Source organism: Citrus clementina, unplaced genomic scaffold (genome assembly GCF_000493195.1).
Source record: "Citrus clementina cultivar Clemenules unplaced genomic scaffold, Citrus_clementina_v1.0 scaffold_7, whole genome shotgun sequence".
Taxonomy (NCBI): Eukaryota; Viridiplantae; Streptophyta; class Magnoliopsida; order Sapindales; family Rutaceae; genus Citrus; species Citrus x clementina.
In genome coordinates, this window is record NW_006262075.1 from 9,620,262 (window position 1) to 9,642,044 (window position 21,783).

General features: G+C 33.2%; 2 protein-coding genes across 2 annotated transcripts; one reads left to right on the forward strand and one right to left on the reverse strand.

The window, feature by feature from the left end:
- Positions 1-3,081: 3,081 nt before the first annotated feature.
- On the reverse strand, positions 3,082-4,919 carry LOC18036968 (receptor kinase-like protein Xa21). Its single transcript, XM_024181090.1, has 3 exons — positions 4,673-4,919; positions 4,348-4,447; positions 3,082-4,237 (listed from the first exon to the last, which is right to left on the reverse strand). The coding sequence occupies exons 1-3, from the start codon at positions 4,917-4,919 to the stop codon at positions 3,082-3,084; spliced, it is 1,503 nt and encodes a 500-aa protein (XP_024036858.1).
- Positions 4,920-5,419: 500 nt separating this feature from the next.
- LOC18037683 (probable LRR receptor-like serine/threonine-protein kinase At3g47570) lies at positions 5,420-15,432 on the forward strand. The gene is made up of 5 exons (XM_024181091.1): positions 5,420-5,702; positions 5,815-5,946; positions 13,460-13,569; positions 14,775-14,840; positions 15,337-15,432. The coding sequence occupies exons 1-5, from the start codon at positions 5,420-5,422 to the stop codon at positions 15,430-15,432; spliced, it is 687 nt and encodes a 228-aa protein (XP_024036859.1).
- Positions 15,433-21,783: the final 6,351 nt, after the last annotated feature.

The window sequence follows — 21,783 nt, forward strand, 5'->3', positions numbered from 1 at the left end:
ATTATTAATATTCTTAATTATGAACAATAAATTATTAATTGTAATTTTAATATAAAATGAAATGTTATTTTATTTTATTTAATATAATTATATTAAATTTATTATTATATAAAATAATAATATAATATTATTTAATACAAAATTAATATTTTCTTAGAATAAAGTATTTATTATTATTATTAAATAAATATAGTACTATTATTTTTAAAATAAATATAATAATATTATATTTATTAATTCTCTATTAATATAATAATATTCTTTTAAAATAATTTAAACTTAGAATCAATGTAAATTATTATTTAGTTAAATATAATATTATTATTTAAATAAATATAATATTATTTATTTTATTTTATTAATTATAAAACATAAAATAAAAAAAAAGGTAGAAATGGGAGAGGTGGGAGTGGATTCCCACTCCCACCTCCCCCAATGGGAGTCCCACTCCCACTCCCCACTCCAAAAATGGGTGGGGCCCACGGAGTGGGACTCCCAATCCCTTCCCATTTTAAGTAAGTAAACGCTGGAGTGGGAGGAATCTACACTCCTCACTCCCACTCCAGCAAGTAAACACAACATAAAGGAATGTGAAAAAGACGCTTACATTTACATTATCTTCTTTTTAATTTGACCTCCCTCAATTATTTCGGGGAAATTACCAGTAGCCTCCTATATTTTGATAAAATTTGCCTTATGCAACACTATTGTTTCAAAATATACTAAAAATCTCCTAAGGGAATTACTACTTTTCTCTTATTGAAATCAATATATATCACTTATTACCTTATTATTTATATAATATTCAATTATCCCCTTAGCACAAAAAAATTAAAGAAAAAGAGGGATAAAAGTCATTTGTTTGATATTTGATCTTGTTAATACAAAATATATATTTATTTTAAGAAAAAATCTAAAAATAACAAAAAGTACAAGAAAAATATTTTATTATTAATGTTTTATTCATATCAAAGCTTAAATATATTAATTTTGTATTTAATTTTTTATCTAATTTAATTCATATGATTTATTTAATTTATAATACATATGAAGAAAATGAATTTAAAAATAATGATAAAACTATCAAATGATGGTGCCAGAGGAATTATTGAGTTATGAAAATAATAAAAAAATAAGTGATATATATTAATTTTATCAGAACGATTGACAATTTGCCATGTGTTTTGAAATACGTAGGGGTAAGAAGTGAGTATCTTCAAAATATAGGTGCATTACCATAGTTTCTTTTCCTTAGTCAACATTGAAGTTCAGCGCTTGAAACGTGACCATAAAATATTGTAGTCGTTAGAATAATTGTCTATTCTTAACACAATCATGTGAATTACAAATTAATTAATACTTATCACTTCATCGTAAGCTGTGCTAGTCACTTCATTAATGAATTAAATTTGGTCTAGACAGCTGGTTTAACAAAGAAAAATAATTAAGGAAGAGTATAATAACTATGTACCTAATGTGATCAGCTGTAATGATCTTAATTTATTTTTCTCCCGTGATCTCCTTCGCATCTTCTTGGAAATTAGGGCTCCACTATATTTAATCTTTAGATCTGTGTCTATGCATCACAAACGAATAGCCCACTTCAATTAATTTTTTGCCTCCTCATTCTCCTATGGAGAGAACTCCTCCTCTCAGTTTCAATGCCCCAGTTTTTTCAGTCCTTTGTTTGATTTTTTATTCAGTTATAGCATTAGCAATGACCAGCAATCTTGCCACAGACGAACAAGCGCTTCTTGCCCTGAAAGCCCACATAACCGATGATCCAAGCAATTTCTTGGCCAAAAATCGGAACAAAACTACCTCACTTAAGTCACAGCTTTGAATATTTCTCACTTAAGTCTCACAGGCTCCATTCCTTCTCAATTTGGACATCTGTCTTCATTGCAAATTCTTGATCTTAGCTATAACCGGCTTTCGGGTGCCATACCCTCCTCCATCTTTAGCATATATTCACTGAAATATCTTGATCTAAGTGATAATCAGCTCTCAGGTCCTTTCCCTTCTTTCATCTATAACATGTCTTCAGTAATAGGTGTTGACTTGAGTAACAACAGGCTATCCGTGAACTCCCAGCAAATGTTATTTGCAATTCTTTTCCTTATTTGGAATCCCTTCATCTGATTGGCAACGTGTTTCTTGGCGAAATACGATCCACTTTATCAAAATGTATACACTTGAAACGTTTATCATTGTCATTCAATCATTTCTCTGGAGGCACACCGAAAGAAATGGGGAACCTGACTAAGCTTAAGGAACTATACCTCAGCTACAACAAACTCCAAGGTGCGATCATTTTTGTATAGAGTTTATAATTTTTTAACATATAGAAATTGTCTGAATCTATGGAGTATTGACCACTGAGGCTCAGCATTCTCAATAAGGTAATTGAGAAGAAAATTATTTATTTATTAATTCGAGAGTGCATGTGAGTGCCAAAGCGTTCTGATCTAACAACTTGAAATATAATTCAGAGACATACAATATCATTGCGAAATATAATACTTCATTTTTCAAGTAGCCACTGCTCTTGGCAAGCTCCTATAAATTTAGCTTTTATTTGTTGATTGCTTAGCTCGTTATAGATAAAAATCTCCTTGTACAAGATCTAATTCAAAAAAAAAAAAAAAAATTCCCTTCAAAAATTAGAATGAAGGGAAAATCAATCAATTGACCGCCCACTTCTTACAAATATATAAACTAAACCATAGGGCTATGCGGTGGACTTTCTTATATTTTTTCAACAGATTTAGATGTATGATACTATCTTTATTTCTCTCTCTCTTTTTTTTTTTTTTTTTTGATGAATTGATAGAGATCTTCATTTGTTATCCAAAAGATGTATGAATTTATTTCTATAGTTGGATTTAATTTTTCTAGGATAAAGCAGTATTTTTGTCTAGGAAACCTAAAATTCTAATGAGACAGACATTAATTCAAGCCATAGGACTGGCTAATTGAACATTTCCGCTTGAATAATCAATAAGCAACATTTCTTTAGCGGATATTTTTTTGGGGGGGGGCTCATTTCTTAAAATATATGCAATCATAAATCGTTTACACTTATTCCAATGCAGGAAGAATTTCACAGGAGCTAGGCAATCTTGCAGAACTGCGCGTGTTTTTCCTTGACTTTCGGTGAGGGCTAGTCTTGATATCTTTGCGTGGTGGGACTTGTAGATTAGGCGAACCACACAAAAAACTATTTCCCATAAATGAATTATCTGAGAAATTTGCAAAAGATTCTCCACTTGGAATCTCTCCTTTTAGTCTATTGAAAGAAAGATTTAGATATTCAAGGTATAAAAGTTTCTCAAAGGATCTAGGAATAAAACCAGAGAAACTATTATTAGACAAATCCAAGAACTCCAAACTTCTCAAATCGCCTAATGACTCAGGAATCGATCCTTGCAATTTGTTATATGCTAAGGAGAAAAATGCTAGATTACTTAGTCCTCCAATAACGGTTGGTATACTATCTGACAAATTGTTCCTTGACAAGTCTATTCCTACTACAACCTTTAAATTTCCAATATCTAATGGAAGAGATCCGTTCAAAGAATTTGATGAAAAGTTAAAGACCAAGATGTCTCTAAGGCTCAAAAAAGTGGAAGGTATAACATAAGTTAACACGTTGGAGTGCAATAAGAGGTTTCTTAGAGGACTGAGCTTACCTATGCATGCAGGGATCGATCCAAAAAGCTTATTATCGTAAAACTGCAACTCAACCAGTCTACCCAAATTACAAAGGCTGTCCGGAATGGATCCTTCTAATTTATTCTTGTAAAGATAGAGACCTTGCAGTTTCTGCAGCTTACCCAGAGAAATTGGAATTGATCCGGTCAGCTTATTGATTCCTAAACTCATGGTTATCAAGTTGATCAGGTTTCCAATTTCTTCAGGAATCCTGCCGCTACGGCGGCAATAAGGCATGTAAATATATTCTAAAGAAGTAGAAAGATTGCCCATGGAACTTGGAAGGATGCCATGTAGTTGATTTCCTGTCAAGTCTATTACTTTTAAATTTCTGCAATTTCTCAAAGAGGAAAGAAAGCTCAATTCCGAAGTCGAAGATGTCAAGTAGTTAAAACTTAAGTCGAGCCACTGGAGGTTCCTTAAATTAGCAATTGTGCTCGGAATAGTTCCTGAGAAGGAGTTTGTTCTAATCCCAAGAATAGACAGCTTAGAGGCATTGAAGATGAAACTAGGAATTGTCCCGCTAAAATTATTACGCTCCAAGTAAAGCCTCTCAAGATTCGAATGTCTGGGCTTGATGGAAGAGCTCCCGAGAGCGAATTATTTAAAAGCGAAATGACTATCATTGATGACAGATTGAAGATTTCAGCTGGGATAACACCATCAAAGTTGTTATTTTCGAGCACCAAATACTCCAGATTATGTAGATTACCAATTTCATGCGGTATCTCACCTGCAAACAAACAATTTATTCACAAACTCTTACACAAATTAATTTTATATAATCCCAAAGATTTTTAATGGATAATTTGGTCTAAACAAAATTAAGAGCAAAATATACTAGAAAGAAGTATCCATAATTTACTACAAAAAAATTTTGGGCAAATTTCCCCTTAGTTTCTAGAGCTTGAACCAACTATTCAGTTAAATGTTGGGTATTTGTTTAAAATGTGCGTACCTATCAAGTTGTTATTGCCAAGTAAGAGTGCTCTGGCCGAGGTCAAGTTACCAATATCTCTTGGAATGAGTCCAGTTAACTGATTATGAGACAATGAAATAGCAATAAGCTCTTGACATTGCCATAGATTGCGTGGAACTGGACCTGTAACATGATTATTATTTATGTCCAATGCTTGTAGACGAGGAAGATGTTGGCACATGTCGTCGGGTAAGCTACCCGTCAGAGTATTGTTTGCAAAATCCATGCCAATAGACGAAGAAAGGTTGAAGATAGCTGAAGGAATTGTTCCTGTTAAGAAATTATTTGATAGTGACAGCACATGCACGCGCGTCTCCTAGTGATTCTTGTGCCATTGACTGCTGCACTAATCATGATAATCATATCGGCCATTCTTGTGTTGATGAGGTTCCGATGTAAAAGAAGCATAAGGCAAACAGGTGAAGCTAATTATAATATGTCATCACAAGTAACATGGAGGAGATTTTTATACCAAGAATTATCACAAGCAACCGAAGGATTTAGTGAAACAAACCTAATGGGCACAGGAAGCTTTGGCCCCGTTTACAAAGCAAGACTTGTGGATGGAATGGAGGTTGCAGTAAAGGTGTTTCACCTGCAACTTGAAGGAGACTAAAGAGCTTTGATACTGAATGTGAAGTTTTGAAAAGCATTCGCTATCGAAATCTTGTCAAAATTATTAGCGGTTGTTCAAGTAATAATTTTAAAGCATTGGTGCTAGAATACATGCCTAATGGGAGCTTGGAGGAGCGTCTGTATTCTAATGAAATTATTTTGGATATTTTCCAAAGGTTGAACATCATGATAAATGTTGCTTCAGCTTTGGAATATCTCCACTTTGGTCATTTAATTCCTGTAATCCATTGTGACTTAAAGTCGAGCAATGTATTGTTAGACGATAATATGGTTGCTCATTTGAGTGATTTTGGCATTGCAAAACTCTTAAATGGAGAAGATCAATCTATGATGAGGACACAAACCCTTGCCATAATAGGTTATATGTCTCCAGGTTTGCATCAAATTAATTATTGTCCTTTTCATTTTAAATTGTTTATTTTTCTTGATCTTCTTACAAAAATATTATCCATATTTTTTATCTTTAATGTTAATGTGATTTATAGAGTACAGAATAGAAGGACGAGTTTCAACAAAAGCAGATGCTTATGCCTATGGAATTATGTTGATGGAAACATTTAGCGGAAAAAAACCCACAAGTGAAAATTTTGGTGGAGAAATGACATTATACTGTTGGGGTAATGATCTCTTACCCACCTTAGTGATGGGAATTGTGGACACAAATCTACTAAGTAAAAAAGACAAATATTTTACCACAAAAGAGCAACGTGTGTCGTCTATCTTCAAAGTGGCGTTGGAGTGCACAATAGAATTACCCGAGAAGAGGATCAACACAAGAGAAATTGTAACAAGACTTCTGAAAATTAGAGACATTTTATTTAAGAAAATCGAAACTGTTGAGTCTGTATAAGTCTGCAGTAAGAAAATCATTTTTCGTTTTTACCTTCTTGAGAAAATATAAGCTATTAAAACTAAGGATGGCAAAATCCAGATTACGATATGCATTTATATCTTGAGATCTGCGAATGTAGGTAATGCCCATGCAGACAACAAGCGGGTTTTTCGGGGTATCCAGATGCGCATAATGTTAAATTCAAATATAATTTAAAAATCAACAAATAATTAGATAAAATTCAATCATGATTCAACAATCAACAATTCAACACCTAGAATAACATATACAACACCATAAATCTACAAATAAAAATATTTTAACATAATCAAACATCAAGAATAACATAAATCCATGTCTAACACCACCATAAATCCATAAATAAAAACACCACAAATCCACATAAATTCCATTTAAAATAACCACAAATAAAATCATCACCACAAGTTTATGTAGTGTAGGTTTATTTTTTTATTTAACTTATATATTTTTAATTTAAGAAACACATCTTCTTAATCTTAGAGTTTTATTAAGTTTTGTTGTAAAAACTAACTTTGGATTAAATTTGAGTTGAAGATGGCCGAGTATAGATAGTGCAGTACCTTTAGAAACGCATCTTCTTAATCTAAGAGTTTTATTAAAAAAATTAAAATTTTCATGTTCTTTGTCATCTTCTTTTAAGCTTCAGAATCGAGTTCACGTGAGATCTCCCACTCTTCTTCGTTTATTATTATTTTTCTCTTTTATTATTATTATTATCCGTAAAATTATAAAACATTGAGATAATGTTAGGGGTAGGGATAGTTGATGTGTGTTTTTAAATACTTATGTTCATTTTTTTAATCTCTTTTCATTTTCTTTTTAAAAAACAAAAAAAATAATTTTTTTTTTTTGTCTAGGATGGTTGTGTAAAGAGTTACGACTTTTGAAATGCATCTTAATAGTCTTGTTGTATTATATTTTGATTTTGAAATTCATAGTAAGTTATTTTTGTTTCCTTTTCTTTGAGTTACTCCAATTTGTGAACTCTCCAATTGGATATTAAGTCATTTAATTGTTTACTCATTTAACATGTATTATTAAATCATTCTTCACACACACTATGACATATAATAGTGGGTTGTAAGTAAATTTTTTTGCAGCATTTAGTTCTTTTGATTTATTAGGGATAATATCTAAGGTAGTAGAAAGTGTATATTGCAAAATATATATATATATATATATTTGAATGTGTTTAATTTTGCCATATCTAGAACCCGAGTAATTAAGTCTATAGGGGTGTTTCAACACTCAGTGCCCGAAGGCCAACTGGTCTAGGAATCACTGGCCTAAAGCTCGCTATATGGGTTATAGATATATTGTTTGCTTATTTATTAGAAACCCGAATGATTAAGTCCGTAAGGGTGTTTCAACACCTAATACCCTAAGGCCAACTGGTCTGGGAGTCACTGACCTAAAGCTCGCTAAATGGGTTAAAATTGTAATATTTTAAAATATGTGTGAATAATCTATTGCGTAAAGATAGAATTTCTAATGAATTTTGGACCGAAAATGTTGTTTTCTTTTAATGAAGCCCCATAACTATTGTGTTAATTAGTTAAGCACAAAAGAAGGTTTGGTGATATCCTGGATAATGAGTGAACAACAAAGAGGTAAAGAAATCTGGGAGATTTTATTTATTTGGTAGTTTAGAGGATAAATGAACAACTATTAACTTGCATGTGAATTTCATAAATCTTAATTTAATATAACGCTTTTATTGCTAGGGGCTAGCAATAAACTGGTTGGGGGGAGGTGTGATTAGTATTAAAAATTGTTTAATTATCAAGCGATAAAAATATTATTTTGTGCTAATATTATAATTTATATTTGTGTTTATGTAATATATTAGGGATTATTAATTGTGTCTTAACTATATTTAATTTTATGTGTTTATTAGGTAAAATATTAATTTCACGTAATTTGAGGCTCCAACCAGATAAATGTATGACAAATTTGAATTCTGGAGGTCCGAAAACCTTAAGATAAGTCAAAATCGGCTTAAAATTGAGGTTGTGCAAAAGAGTTGACTTTTTGTTGACCGAACACTAATTGGATGATAAAATGTGCTTACAACAGATATGAGTGCATTAGATAGCTGGCAATTTTGACTAAAACTCAACCGTTCATAATTCAATGGCCACGATTATGCGACATGGCAATGGTTGGTGAAGCAAGTTGTAGGATCCAAATCTTTGTAATTGGGTCAACCCGATCCACCCATTAACCTGCCAAATTTCAACCGTTCTTTGGCCAAATCGGACTAACCAAATGATGCCACATGTAATGCTAACTTTTGAAGTTTGACCAGTCGTTGGATCTTGATCTAATGGTTGTGAGGAGTGCATGCGTCAAACTTGCGATGGGCCGCAAAATACTGGATTATAAATGTATTTTTCTATAAATAGAGCCTCATTTTAATGTTTTTGATCATCTGTCTACATCTCTCTTCTTCTCAATTTCTCTCAATCTCCCTGTAATCTTATTTTTTAGGTGTGTTTTTAATATTTTACTTAATTATTTTTATAAATAAATTTAGTTTTATTTTCAATTTTAGTTGTCTTTATTCATTTTAATTATGATTAATTTAATTTTAATAATTACTTTTATTTCAATTATGCTGAACTAAATAATAATAGTTAGGGTAAGATAAAACTCTTAGGAAATAAATATGATTTAGTCAAATTCTATCTTTAATTTTATAAATTAAATTATTTTCTATTTGATTTTATACGTATTTTATATTTTGAAATTTTGATTTATTGTAGACAAATAAGGGAGTTGGGCACAATAGATTCTTAATATCTTAATATAAGGTATGGTAAAATGGTATTTTGACGTATTGTAGACAAATTAAATTTTAGCACAATAAATACTTAATCCATGATAAAATTAATGGAAAAATACTAATAATTTATATAATTAATCTTTTGGGTAATAAATCTAAATAAAAAAATGGTAAAAAGAATTTATTAAATTTTATTTACTACTAAGAGTAGATTCATAATCCTAACTAATTTAATTTCATAGTTTCACTTAAATGAAGTAGCATAAATTCAAGTTTTATTTTTATTTTTAGATAAAATAAAATAAACAAATTAAATCGTTTCTCTGTGGTTCGACCTTGGACTCACCGAGTTATAATATAACAAGACACTCTTATACTTGAGAGTTAGAAATCACTTTTAAGTTGTGTCACCTATTTGTTTATGCTTTTTGCTTTAAGGAATTCGGTATGGATGGTTCTTGAAACCCGAACAATCTAAGTGGATGCTAACGGTAAGAATTAAAATAAACTTATTGTCCTGATATACTTAATCATATCCTTTACTTTTTGTAAGTATGTCTCTATATATTTTTCTTTTTTTTTATATATTCTATAGACACATGATTGACTACTAATTGAGAATCAATTTGAACTTCTAAGTGTTCGACATTCATATTTAAATAGAGGTGAAGCCCAGTAAGGACTACCTCATACTCAGCCTTATTATTGGTTACATTGAAGTCAAACAGTACTGATAAAGTAATATCATCGTTCTCAGGTGAATGCAGAATAATTCTAGCACTCTGATCTTTGCCGTTAGTTGCCCTGTCAACAAATAGTTTTTAGATTAGTTGTGACATTTCTTGCATCAGTTCAGTTGATGAGTTTGTAGATACATTTTCAATCGTCATTACATCATCAGCCGCAAATTTTGTTATAAAATCTATTACAACTTGACCCTTTCTTGGTGGACGTGGTCGGTATTCGATGTCAAACTCACTGAGTTCAATTGACCGCAACCGTGTGTGCTTGAAAATATAGTCAGAGTTTTCGTGCTACTACTATTAGAGCAAGTGTGAGCATTTCGATCAGAGGATAACGAGTTTCGGGGTCGGCAAATACTTTATTGACATAATAGACAGGTTTTTGAGTATTTTTGTCACACTGACTTACCAAAAGTGTACTAACCGCATGTTCGGAGATAGCTAGATGTAAAAATAAAGTTTCTCTGAGTCAGTGGCGGACCCAGGAAATAAATTCAGAAGGGGCTTAATATAAATTAATAAAAAAATCGACAAAATAACAAAAGCCAACTGAAAAAATAATAAGTAAAATATTCACTTTTATTGACATAATCATTTTTAAAACTTCTTCAACCGTTTTCGACGTGTTTTTATATTTTGAAAACGTTGAATAATATCTTCATTGTCAATACAAGCAAATACATCTTTTTCTATGTATACAACTAAGTTATCATTCAGCCATTGATCACTCATCCGGTTTCGAAGTCAATTCTTCACAAAATTCATGGCTGAAGCTATAGGTAGAATTAAAGTCAATGTAACAAATTGGTAAACTAACGGGTACACTTTATCCTTTTTAGTCTTAACCATTGTCCTTACAAGTTCACCAACCCCTTTCAATTCTGAAAATTCTGCACTAGATCGTAAATCTGTAATGTATACATGAAGTTGCATATCAAGTGCTATAAGATCTATTGTAGAAAAATCTTTAGGATAAAATTCAGCAAGTCGCAGTAATTTTTTCTTGTCAAAAGCTGCAAACAAATCATTTGGACATAGACAAGCCAAACAAATAAGCAACTCAGTATTTGACTCATTGAAATGATTTTTTAGCTCTTGAAGTTGCATGTCTAAGATAGCATAAAATAACTCAACTCGATACCGATGTAAATTTGTGATCTCTCGAGCTTTACGGCGTGATCGCCTTGAAATTAAAAACAAATCATCCATATCTAAAACATCGATATCATGCTTGCTACAGAAAGTAGAAACTTAACCAAATAAAGAATCCCATCCACTATCTTTCAACTTTTGAAAGTTATGCTTATAAACTTCAACCAATTTTACAGCATTCAAAATATCTTGATCTTTCCTTTGTATTGCTCGTGACAAGTCATTTGCATAGCCAAAAATATTTTTCATTAAGAATAAACAAAATACGAAATCAAATGATTGCATCAACTTCAATAGCATCAACTTAAATTTCACAATAAGGCTAAATCCTAATAAAATAACGAACAAGAATAATTAATTTAATACAAATTTGATATTATAAAAATATTATTTGACAACACACTCAATGGGGCTCACGGGAAATATACATGATTGCAAATTTTACTTTTTCAATTGCTCATTTATTTGCATTAACAAAGTGATTGCTTTTATAATTTATATAATAAATTATACACCACTTTCATCATTTCACAGAGCACCCACTATCCCACCACTTTCCCTTTCAATTTGAATATTAAAGAATTGCTCACTTTTCACAAATCCACTTTTACTTTTGGAATTTTGTATATAGCTATCAGAATAAGAAGTGATGAACGAAGTTAGACAGATGCAGCACATTCATTCGGCCAAAATCATTAGTCAAACTTCAAAACAACATTCAAGCACAATACATGTTTCAATCTATGGCTGATCTAGAAAGGGATGAAATCATGAAAGGCTCAGCGATCGCGGCGACAGATAACAACGAGTTGGTGGCAGACTAGCAGCAGGAATGGAAACGTTCGTCGGTGGCGGTGGCCAGTGTTTGTGATTTGGTGATTCACAGTTTCATGATTTTGGGATTTGTTTTTTTATTCCTTTAATTTTTTTATTATTAATATAAAAAGATGAGTTTTGTAAGTTAGTTTTAAATTAGAATTTGATTAAATTAAAAAGTTTTTATTATTTAAATGGATTTAATTTAAAAGCCCAAAATACTTTATTTTTGTTGAGAAAAGTCCAAATTATTTAATATATTAGTGTTGGACTTAATAATTAGAAGGGGCTTTACGGGCTAAATTTAAAAAAATTTTAAGGTTCAGAGGGGGCTTAAGCCCCTCCTGGGCCTTAATTGGGTCCGCTCATACTCTGAGTATTGGTTTTGCCAATGTTAGTGAGTTTTCCAAGTACTCTTTTATTTGCCTTTTCATAATTGCTATCCCAACTAAAATTATGACTTTTTTTTTTTTTCTGATATCGGAGAATGGGTGGTGTTTCTCCATTGATTGAGAGATGGAACTATTTAATGCCGTGATCCCTCCAGTGAGACTTTGTACTTTTTTTATTGTCCAAAGAGATTTGAGGTCAAGCACAGCGCGGATCTTAGTAAGATTAACTTCAATGCCTCTTTGGGTTACCATGAATCCTAGGAATTTGTTTGAAAGAAACTCTAAGGGTGGGATTGAGATGCATTTGAAATTATTGAGGAATGTCAAAAGTAACACGTAAATTAATGCTTGATCCTCGGCTGTGAGGGATTTAGTAATCATGTCGTTTACATATACTTCCATTGTTTTTACTATCAAAGGCTTAAACATATAGTTGACAAACCTCTGATATGTTGCACCAGTATTTTTTAGGCCAAAAGGCATGACCTTATAGTAGTATAGACCTTAGTTTGTGATGAAGGCTATATATTCTTGATCATGTTCATCCATTCAGATTTGATTATATCCAAAGAATGCATCCATGAAGCTTAATAGTGCATGATCTGCTGTTGCATCTACCAGCTGATCAACTTAATTTAGGAAGTGGGTAACTATCCTTAAGACATGCTCGATTTAGGTCGGTAAAGTCAATACACATTCGCGCACTTTCCGTTAGCCTTTTTTACTAGGATGGCGTTTGCGATCTATTCGGGATAATGGACTTCAAGGATGAAATCACCAGCTAAGAGCTTATTGACGTCTTTTTGAATGGTTTGATAGCAATCTTGATTAAATGAATGATGTCGTTTTACAATCAGTCTAAAGCTCGAGTCAATGGATAACTTGTGGCAGAGAATGCTCAGGTCAATACCAGGCATGTCAACAAGACTTCAAACAAGTATATCTATGTAATCAATCAATAGTTGTTTTAGTTGTTCAGTAAGGTCTGAACTTAGTAAACCTCTAATCTTGACTTTTTTATAGTTAGATCATGTTTGAATGGATAGATGATGTCTATGTCTTTAGTGATAAGATTCCTTGGTTAATGCCAAAAGATCAGCCAACAAATTATAAATCATATCTTCAATCAGCAAAATCATCTCATCAAAGTTGCTTATATCAAGGACTCCTTGACAAGCTCTCAAACGGTCACAATATCCCATAATTTAATCAATTTAATAGAAGGTTCCTAAACTGACGTAATTATGTCTTTCCCTAGTTGATACCTTCTCTTTGTATATAAATTAGAATTGTAATCATCACTAAAGTGAGTGAGCAATATCACATTTCTTTGGCAATTATCTTGCATATTATTTCTTTATTTAGCAGGTTCTTTGCATTTGAGTTTGTTGGCTAGCCCAAGATCAATAGAGTCAATATTGAACATAGAGTTGGATAACCGAGATCGTTTCTGGGCTCCAGTAGAAGCAACGCAGTATGTTTGTTTAGAAGATGTTACATAAAAACTTCAAGCAATTTTCTGATTTCCAACCATTACCCTGACGGTATCATCGGTTGGAATTTAGGTTTCAGATAATTGATGGACATGGCTGCGCGAGATACCTCCATAAATGGTCGGCCTAATAGATTCTGATAAGTCATTGGGGTGTCAACCACAATGAAATCTATCATCCATGTTTAATCCGAGGTGTATCATCTATAGTTATTAGTAGGCGGATTTTGCCTAACAGGTATAGACAACTTTCACCAAACACGTATAGAGGGGTGTGTATAGGTTCAAGTCCGGTATATTTTTAAACAAAATATCAACGGAGCTGAGCTGCCAGGGTCAATAAAGACCTTGTCGAGGATTATACCTGCCATGACCATTTACCACCAAAGTGTCATCATGAGGATATGAGATGCTTTTTGAGTCTTCTTGATAGGGACAGAACTATACTTCATTATTTTAGTTGGTGAAATGATCATAAAATTGGGTGTCAAAGAGTATTGTGCATACTGCTTTCTAGTATGATTAGAGTCCCTTGATAGGAATGGTCCACTGGATATGATCATGGTGTGATTATGGTCCATATGTTTTCCCTCTGTTTGCTCATCTTCAATGATCATGGTGTGATTCAGATAATTGTTTTTAAATAACCATTTGAGTTGTTAATGGAAAGCAATGCACATGTTGGTGTCATGATCAATGTTTTGATGAAAAACGCAATGCTTATTAATATTTCCTCGTTAGTCCAGAGATAACTTCATTTTCCTTGATGGCTGCAAAAAGTTGTTCCATTGAAACCTTGAATGCAGTAATTTCTGCTACTGAGGATAATTGAGCAACTCGTCTCGTTTTTTCAGGAGCATCCTCTTTAGTGGATGCCGGTTTGAAGTTATCCCTTCGATCTGGTTCTTTTGTTAATAGGGAAAATCCTCTTTCATTCTCCCAATCTCTTGGTAGAGGGCTTTTCTTTTTTCTCATCACTTTGATTATTAAATCGACAATCATTACATCCCCATTTGTTAGTGGCTTTTGTTGGATTTTGAGCACAGAATTGATCATTATCAAACTCTTTCTAATGCTTTCTGTACCTTTTTTCTTCTTCCAAAATAACATGTCTTCTAGCATGCTTATGTGCCATTGGATGTTATCCACATTGTGTTCTGTTAAGTAATACTATAATCGGTTGCATTGCAGACCGTTCTTGAGACTTTCAAGGGCTTCGTGAAATTGATACGTCTCTACATTAAGGACGATAGTGTGGTACATTTCGATATAACTACGAAGAGTTTCAATTTGACCTTGAGTCATGGTTCATAAGATGCTGACGCCTTTCTGTGATACGGCCATAACTTGAAAGAATTGAGCAACAGTGTGTGCTAGCTGCTGGAGAAAATGGATGCTGTTACGGGGTAAAGTACGAAGCCATATAACAACTGTTCTTCCCAAGGTAAGTGGGAAAGGCTTGTGTATTGCCTCTCCTTGTATACCTCGTACTTTCATGATTGGTTGATACTTTTTAACGTGAACTTTGGGGTCAGTCATTTCTATTTATATCTCTATCGTGGGCATGACGAATTCGGACCGGAGATCAAGACTTTAAATTTCTGGGGCAAAAGATGATTCATCAAATGATATAACATCGGGTTGATCCAATCTCATTGTTTGATTTCATCCATTGCGTGCTAAAGGCCTTGAACATTTTAATGTAGGCATTCATTGTCTTCATCTAAATCTGCTTTTGTTCATTGCCACTTAGGATTCATTGAGGATGGCTATCGATGGTTGCATAAGAAGCAGAGGAATGAATGCTTATAGGTTGGGAATACGTGGGAGCAGAATAGGTGCATTGTAGTAATTCAGCATATGCATGACTGAGACGTCGATTATTATCCCGAGGATGTGGTAGATCAGAATAGACCTTTTGCTTCCCTTTTTTTGTTGTGGTATACCTTTGATGATCGTGATGCCTATTGCTTTCATGCCCCTGATCATGTAGTTAGAGGTCGTCGTATCGATGTTTCTTATCAGGCCTACTAATTATAAGCTCTCAAGTTTGATGTCTGTTATTTGTACGATTGTGCTCATCGTAGGTTTTATCATGCCAATCTTTTGTATGACGCTTGGTTGAGCGAAGCTTCTCTATGAGTTGTTGTATCGTTCGTCATTGACAGCACGTTCGAATTATTCTCGTCACTGATGCATGTCCTTGGATTAAGGAACTAGTTCATCTTCAACTGGATGCCTGTCATCCTTGGGATTATTGATGCCAACATATTCAGGAGGATCTAAGAGGACAATGACATTCAAGTTTTGAGGCGATTGTTTTGAGGTAATTGCAGGGGCCATACGCACTTTTCAGGAAACAAGGCTTTTGTCCAAGTTATCTGCACAGATAGAGCCAACTATTGACACCAAATTCGTGTGTTGGATTGATCAGGTTAATAGGAAGGTTGGGCTTCAATGATGCTGCTGGACAAAAGAAATCTCGAGCTTTAAGTTCGACGTCCTTATTTGCAAAACAAGGAAATCGTAAGGGCGCTGGTCAGGGATCGAGAATTGTCGAGATAACAACTTAAGAGAAAGAGAGCTTTTGTTTTAGTTCTTGTCTTTTGATGCCTGGGAATTCAAGTACCTACCTGACAGGTGGGGTGGTCCTTTTATAAGGAGACATTTTTAAATCCATATCGCGTTAGAATATCTTAAGGAGGTGACTCGTATGCAGCTTATATATAGTTGAGGTCCGAGAATAATATAATTATAACCGTATTGGGTTTTCCTACCCGATGAAAGTGGTCAACAGTTATGTGTGCAAGGCAACAAAATTTTTTATCTTACTATTCTGGAGATTTAACTTCAACTAGCGCACGTTATTCCAACAACGAAATTGCAGAGCTTGGATCTTTACTCGAACAGTTTCACTGGCTCTCTTTCAGACATACTGAGGGAACTGAAGCAATTGCAATTCCTGTATGATCATTTCCCCAGTTATTATATTAGAACGATTATTTAATGCCGTTCAGTCATCTTCGGTATGGTTGTTAGCTTCATTTATTTACTTATAAAGACATTCATTTCTCACTAGAAGGTAGAAGGTAGAAGCTAGAAATCGATGGATCAATGACTTTTTTTTTTTTTTTTTTTTTGCCCTTTTTAGTTTACAGCTTGCAATCTCTGGTAAGTATTGATAGCGCCTTAAATGAATACAAAAAATAAAGTAGTTTTTTCTTTGTTTGCCAACTGCATTTTTTTTAACAACTTAAATCAATGCTGTGTAGTTACAGGAAAGCCTTGCCCCAGACCTCTGCCATTTTCTCCTCCACCTCCATTTAGTACAACATTCCAATAACTTCTTCTGATAGAGAAATTTTAGAATACATCAAAGACACTATGTCAATCATACAACAAGCAAATAATGTTATGATATATATGTATTTGTTTTAAAAAATCATCATACAAATAGTGAGTATATTAAATTCAATTACACATGTCATGCATGCATTAATTAATTGTAATACATCAAAAATATTCTAGATTCCTCATCCGGGTAATATCTCATATATCTTCGCTCACTTTATTTGTTTGTCGATCTTATCGATTTTAATTTTTATTGCCATAACAACTACGAAAGTATATATTTTCCCAGTCAAGTCAATCAGTCTTCTGAGTCACTCACCACATTAATAAATCGGTTTAATGTCACCGTTCGATTGTCTCCCATTTTGCAAGTCGTTACTTCTGAGTAGGGTTATAAGGATTGAAAAAAATGTTAAATTTGGGGCCATAGAAGCACGCATAACTAATTAATGGGCCACTAGTTTCTTTTTCATGAAAATAAAATTTTTGGGGAGAGATTGAAAAAACGTCAATTCATAAATGAGTGTCCCTCCCAAATACAATTCAAGCCATGCGATTTCTCTTGTTATACTGCACTTCGAATCCTTAAATTCCTTTCTCTCTTTGATGTAATATTTGAACAATGTGCATTGAACTTTTCATTAAAATAAACATTGTCTAGTTGTTGAGAAAGAATTACGTTAAAATGTTCAATTTAATTTTGATATGTGAGAGAGAGGGATGAGGGCGTCTAAATAAATTAATGCTGTGTTTACTTTTTAAATTGGAGTGGGAATCATTGGATTAGAAGTGTGGAGTGAGAGTGGGAGTAGGGTGTTTACTTAGACTAAATGAAAGTATGGATTGTCAATCAGAATCCCAATTATGTTGGTGGTAAATTTTGTGGGGAATGACAAATGTAGAGAAATACAACAATAATGGTGGAACTTTATTATGTAAAATAATGTGTTTACAACTAACTCTGTATGTAGGAAGAAACTGCAGAAATTTTGTGTGCTTCAAGGCACGTTACAAATGTCGCTTTCCTTAAGACGTTATTTGCCCCCACCAATTGAGTGATGCACATGGGTTAAGCAAATACGCCTCCAGGATACAATGAAGCACTTGTTTGTTTGCTTGCGTTGTGCATCGACGAAAGCAAACTAGAATACTCTTGAATGTTGCAAGCCTACCAAGAAACAATATATTGTTCCTGCAGAAAACAATATATTGGAATGTGAATGCACAAAAGAAATGGGTGTTTTGTGTTGAGATTCGTACTAGAAAGGAATGCTAAGAAAAGAGTGGTGTAGGATCATTCATTTCATGTCTAAATGGCTTAAACATGACCCCTATTTATAGATATACTTGTGCCCCCTCATTTGGGTTATCATCTTTCATGATACCCCTTCATTCATGGCCATTGGATCTAGATTTGATTTTAATCAATGGTCTAAATTGAACCATCACCATTTCAAATGAAATGTCACCATGAAATGATGCATCTCTAAGTGAAATGTTGCCATGAAAAGTTATATCATTTAGTAAAAGGATACCTTTTCTACAAGACATAATTAAATGGACATGTCCTTACAACAAGACATCATTTAATTAGACAAGTCTTTAGTGAAAGGTACCTTTTCTATAAGGCACAATTAATAGGACATGTCTTTACCATAAGACACAATTATTTTGAAAATTTCCAACAATCCCCCACCATTTTCAAAATAAATGAATTTGGCAAAATGATCTTGCACAGGCTTGGAAAACTTAGGCATAGATGAAGGTGTCTTTTGGACTTGAACCTTCACTTAGTGACAATACATCAAAGTTAATCAAAGTGGCATGGTAGGCAAGCTTTGAACCAGCAACCTTAATCGACTAACCGGATATATCTCACACATAAGTTTTCAAATTCTCAAGTATTCCTTAGCCGACACGTGGATTGGCCCTGTGTCTATATCCTGTTTTCATGAGCGCTTTAGTAACTAGCCAAGTTACATAGGAAGCGGCACCACCTCCTACACTCACATAGGTGGACTTATCTAGAATGTCCCTGTAACTAAAACATTTATAAGTCCATTAAAAGCTAAGTAGCTTAACTTTTTCCATATGTTACAGGTATCAAGCACTAACCTTTGGGACGCATCTAAAAATATTATAGTGCTTGCTATCACAACATATGATGTACTTTTGCTCATTGAACCCAAGATCTTGATATTTCAAGTGTTGGGTTGAGTTTCCATCATTGGTGATAAGATGATGCTGGCTTCAGTCCCATCCCCTTAGAAGTTTTAAATACAATATCCCTTGCAAGGCCTTTAGTTAAGGGGTCTGCCAAATTTTGGCATGATTTCACAAAGTCAATTGTGATTACTCCATCTGTAAGTAATTGTCTTACATAACTATGTCTTAGACCAATGTGCCTAGACTTTCCATTATAGATTTGACTATATGCTCTTGATAAAGTTGCCTCACTATCACAGTGAATAGATACAGGAGGCATTGGTTTAGACCAAATAGGAATTTCTATAAGCAAATTCCTTAACCATTCAGCTTCCTTGCAACATGAAGCCAAAGCTACAAATTCTGCAGCCATGGTGGAGTCTGCTATACAAGTTTGCTTCTTTGAGCCCCATGAAATAGCTCCTCCACCAAGATTAAAAATCCAACCACTTGTGGATGTATGATCATCTCGATCAGTAATCCAACTAGCATCCGAAAATCCTTCCAAAACTGAAGGATATCCAGTGTAGTATATACCATAATCCATTGTATGTTTTAAATATTTTAGAATTCTGTACACTGCTTGCCAGTGTGCTTGGCTTGGATTACTAGTATATCTACTGAGCTTTCCAACAGCGAAAGCAATAACAGGCCTAGTACAAGTCATTGCGTACATAAGACATCCAATAATACGTGCATATTCTAATTGGGATACTGATCTGCCAGTGTTAGGATACAGTCTTATGTTTGAATCAAAAGGTGTTGACACAGACTTACAATCATAATAATAAAATTTCTTTAAAATTTTCTCAATATAATGTGATTGGGTCAATACTAGGCCATTCTCATTTTTTATAATTTTAATCCCCAAAATCACATCAGCAAGTCCCATGTCTTTCATATCAAAATTAGATGACAATAATAATTTAGTGAGTTCAATGCTCTCACTATCAGTACAAAAAATTAACATGTCATCTACATATAAACAAATAATCACACCTTTATTTCCATTGAATCTGCTATAGACACATTTATCAGATTCATGAATATTAAATCCATTTGAGACAATCACTTTGTCAAACTTTTCGTGCCACTGCTTTGGAGCTTGTTTAAGACCATATAAAGACTTGACTAGTTTACAAACTTTATGTTCTTGTCCTGGCATAACAAACCCTTCTGGTTGTTTCATGTAAATTTCCTCATCTAATTCTCCATTTAAGAAAGCTGTTTTTACATCCATTTGATGGATTTCAAATTGATAAATTGAAGCCAAAGCAATCAAGACTCTAATAGTAGCAATTCTTGCAACAGGTGCATAAGTATCAAAATAATCAAGGCCTTCTTTTTGTGTAAAGCCTTTTGCTACTAGTCTTGCTTTAAATCTTTCAATTGTTCCATCAACTTTCTTCTTCTTTTTGAAAATCCATTTACAACCTATAGGATTAGAGCCAGGAGGTAAATCAACTAATTTCCAAGTCTTATTACCCACAATAGAGTCCATTTCATCATTAATGGCCTCTTTCCAAAAAGCAGCATCTTGAGACTTCATTGCCTCTTCATAGGTGAGGGGATCAGACTCTATAGTAGATGTGATCATGGTCTGTTTTGATTGTGAGTCTCTTGTCCCTTCAACTAAATAAACTATAAAATCTGGTCCAAAAGATTTTAGAGTCCTTATTCTTTTACTTCTTCTCAAATGATTTTGCTCATTATTAGCATTACGCTTTTGACCAATTTCTATTTGTTTATCATTCTCTTGAGAATCAATACTTTTTGGTATAGTGGAAAATCTATTTTCATAGAATATTGCATCTCTAGATTCCACTATAGTATTGATCTCAACAAAGCTATTAGGTTCTGTTACAAGAAACCTATAAGCTTTACTATGCTCTGCATATCCCAAGAATATGCATTCAATGCCCCTTTCTCCTAATTTCTTTATCTTAGGTTCTGGTAGTCTTACAATGGCTCGACAACCCCAAACTCTTAGATAAGAAAGATTAGGCTTTTTCTTTTTCCATAATTCATATGGAGTCACCTTTGTTTTCTTATTAGGCACTCTATTTAAGATATGACATGCAGTTAAAATAGCTTCACCCCAAAAACCTTTACCAAGCCCAGCATTAAAAAGCATAGCATTAACCATTTCTATTAATGTCCTATTTTTCCTTTCAGCTACACCATTTTGTTGTGGAGTATATGCAGTGCTAGTTTCGTGTACAATGCCAACAGATTCACAAAAATCAGAAAAAGCATATTCACCTCCTTTATCACTTCTAAGGCATTTAATTTTAGTGTCACAAAAATTCTCAACTTCATTTTTATAAGTTTTAAATTTTTCTAACACTTGATCTTTAGAATGTAATAAATACACATAGCAATATTTTGAAAAATCATCAATAAATGTTACAAAATATTTTTTACCACCTTTAGAAGGATTACTATGCATATCACACACATCGCTATGAATTAAATGCAATAAAGAAGATATTTTTTCAATTTTTGGAAAAGGAGATCTTGTGATTTTAGTTTGTGCACATACTTTACATTTTTCATGCATATCATTTTCATGCTTAGGAATTAATTCTAAATTAGCCATATCATGCAATCTTCTAACATTCACATGTCCTAAACGATTATGCCA

Coding starts and splice junctions, on each gene's coding strand:
- LOC18037683 (XM_024181091.1), top strand. CDS start 5,420: ATGCCTAATGGGAGCTTGGAGGAGCGTCTGTATTCTAATGAAATTATT. Junction 5,703..5,814: donor AATAGGTTATATGTCTCCAG/GTTTGCATCAAA, acceptor TGTGATTTATAG/AGTACAGAATAGAAGGACGA. Junction 14,841..15,336: donor ACATTAAGGACGATAGTGTG/GTACATTTCGAT, acceptor ATTGCCACTTAG/GATTCATTGAGGATGGCTAT.
- LOC18036968 (XM_024181090.1), bottom strand. CDS start 4,919: ATGGATTTTGCAAACAATACTCTGACGGGTAGCTTACCCGACGACATG. Junction 4,448..4,672: donor TGGCAATAACAACTTGATAG/GTACGCACATTT, acceptor GTTTGTTTGCAG/GTGAGATACCGCATGAAATT. Junction 4,238..4,347: donor CCAGCTGAAATCTTCAATCT/GTCATCAATGAT, acceptor TAATAATTTTAG/CGGGACAATTCCTAGTTTCA.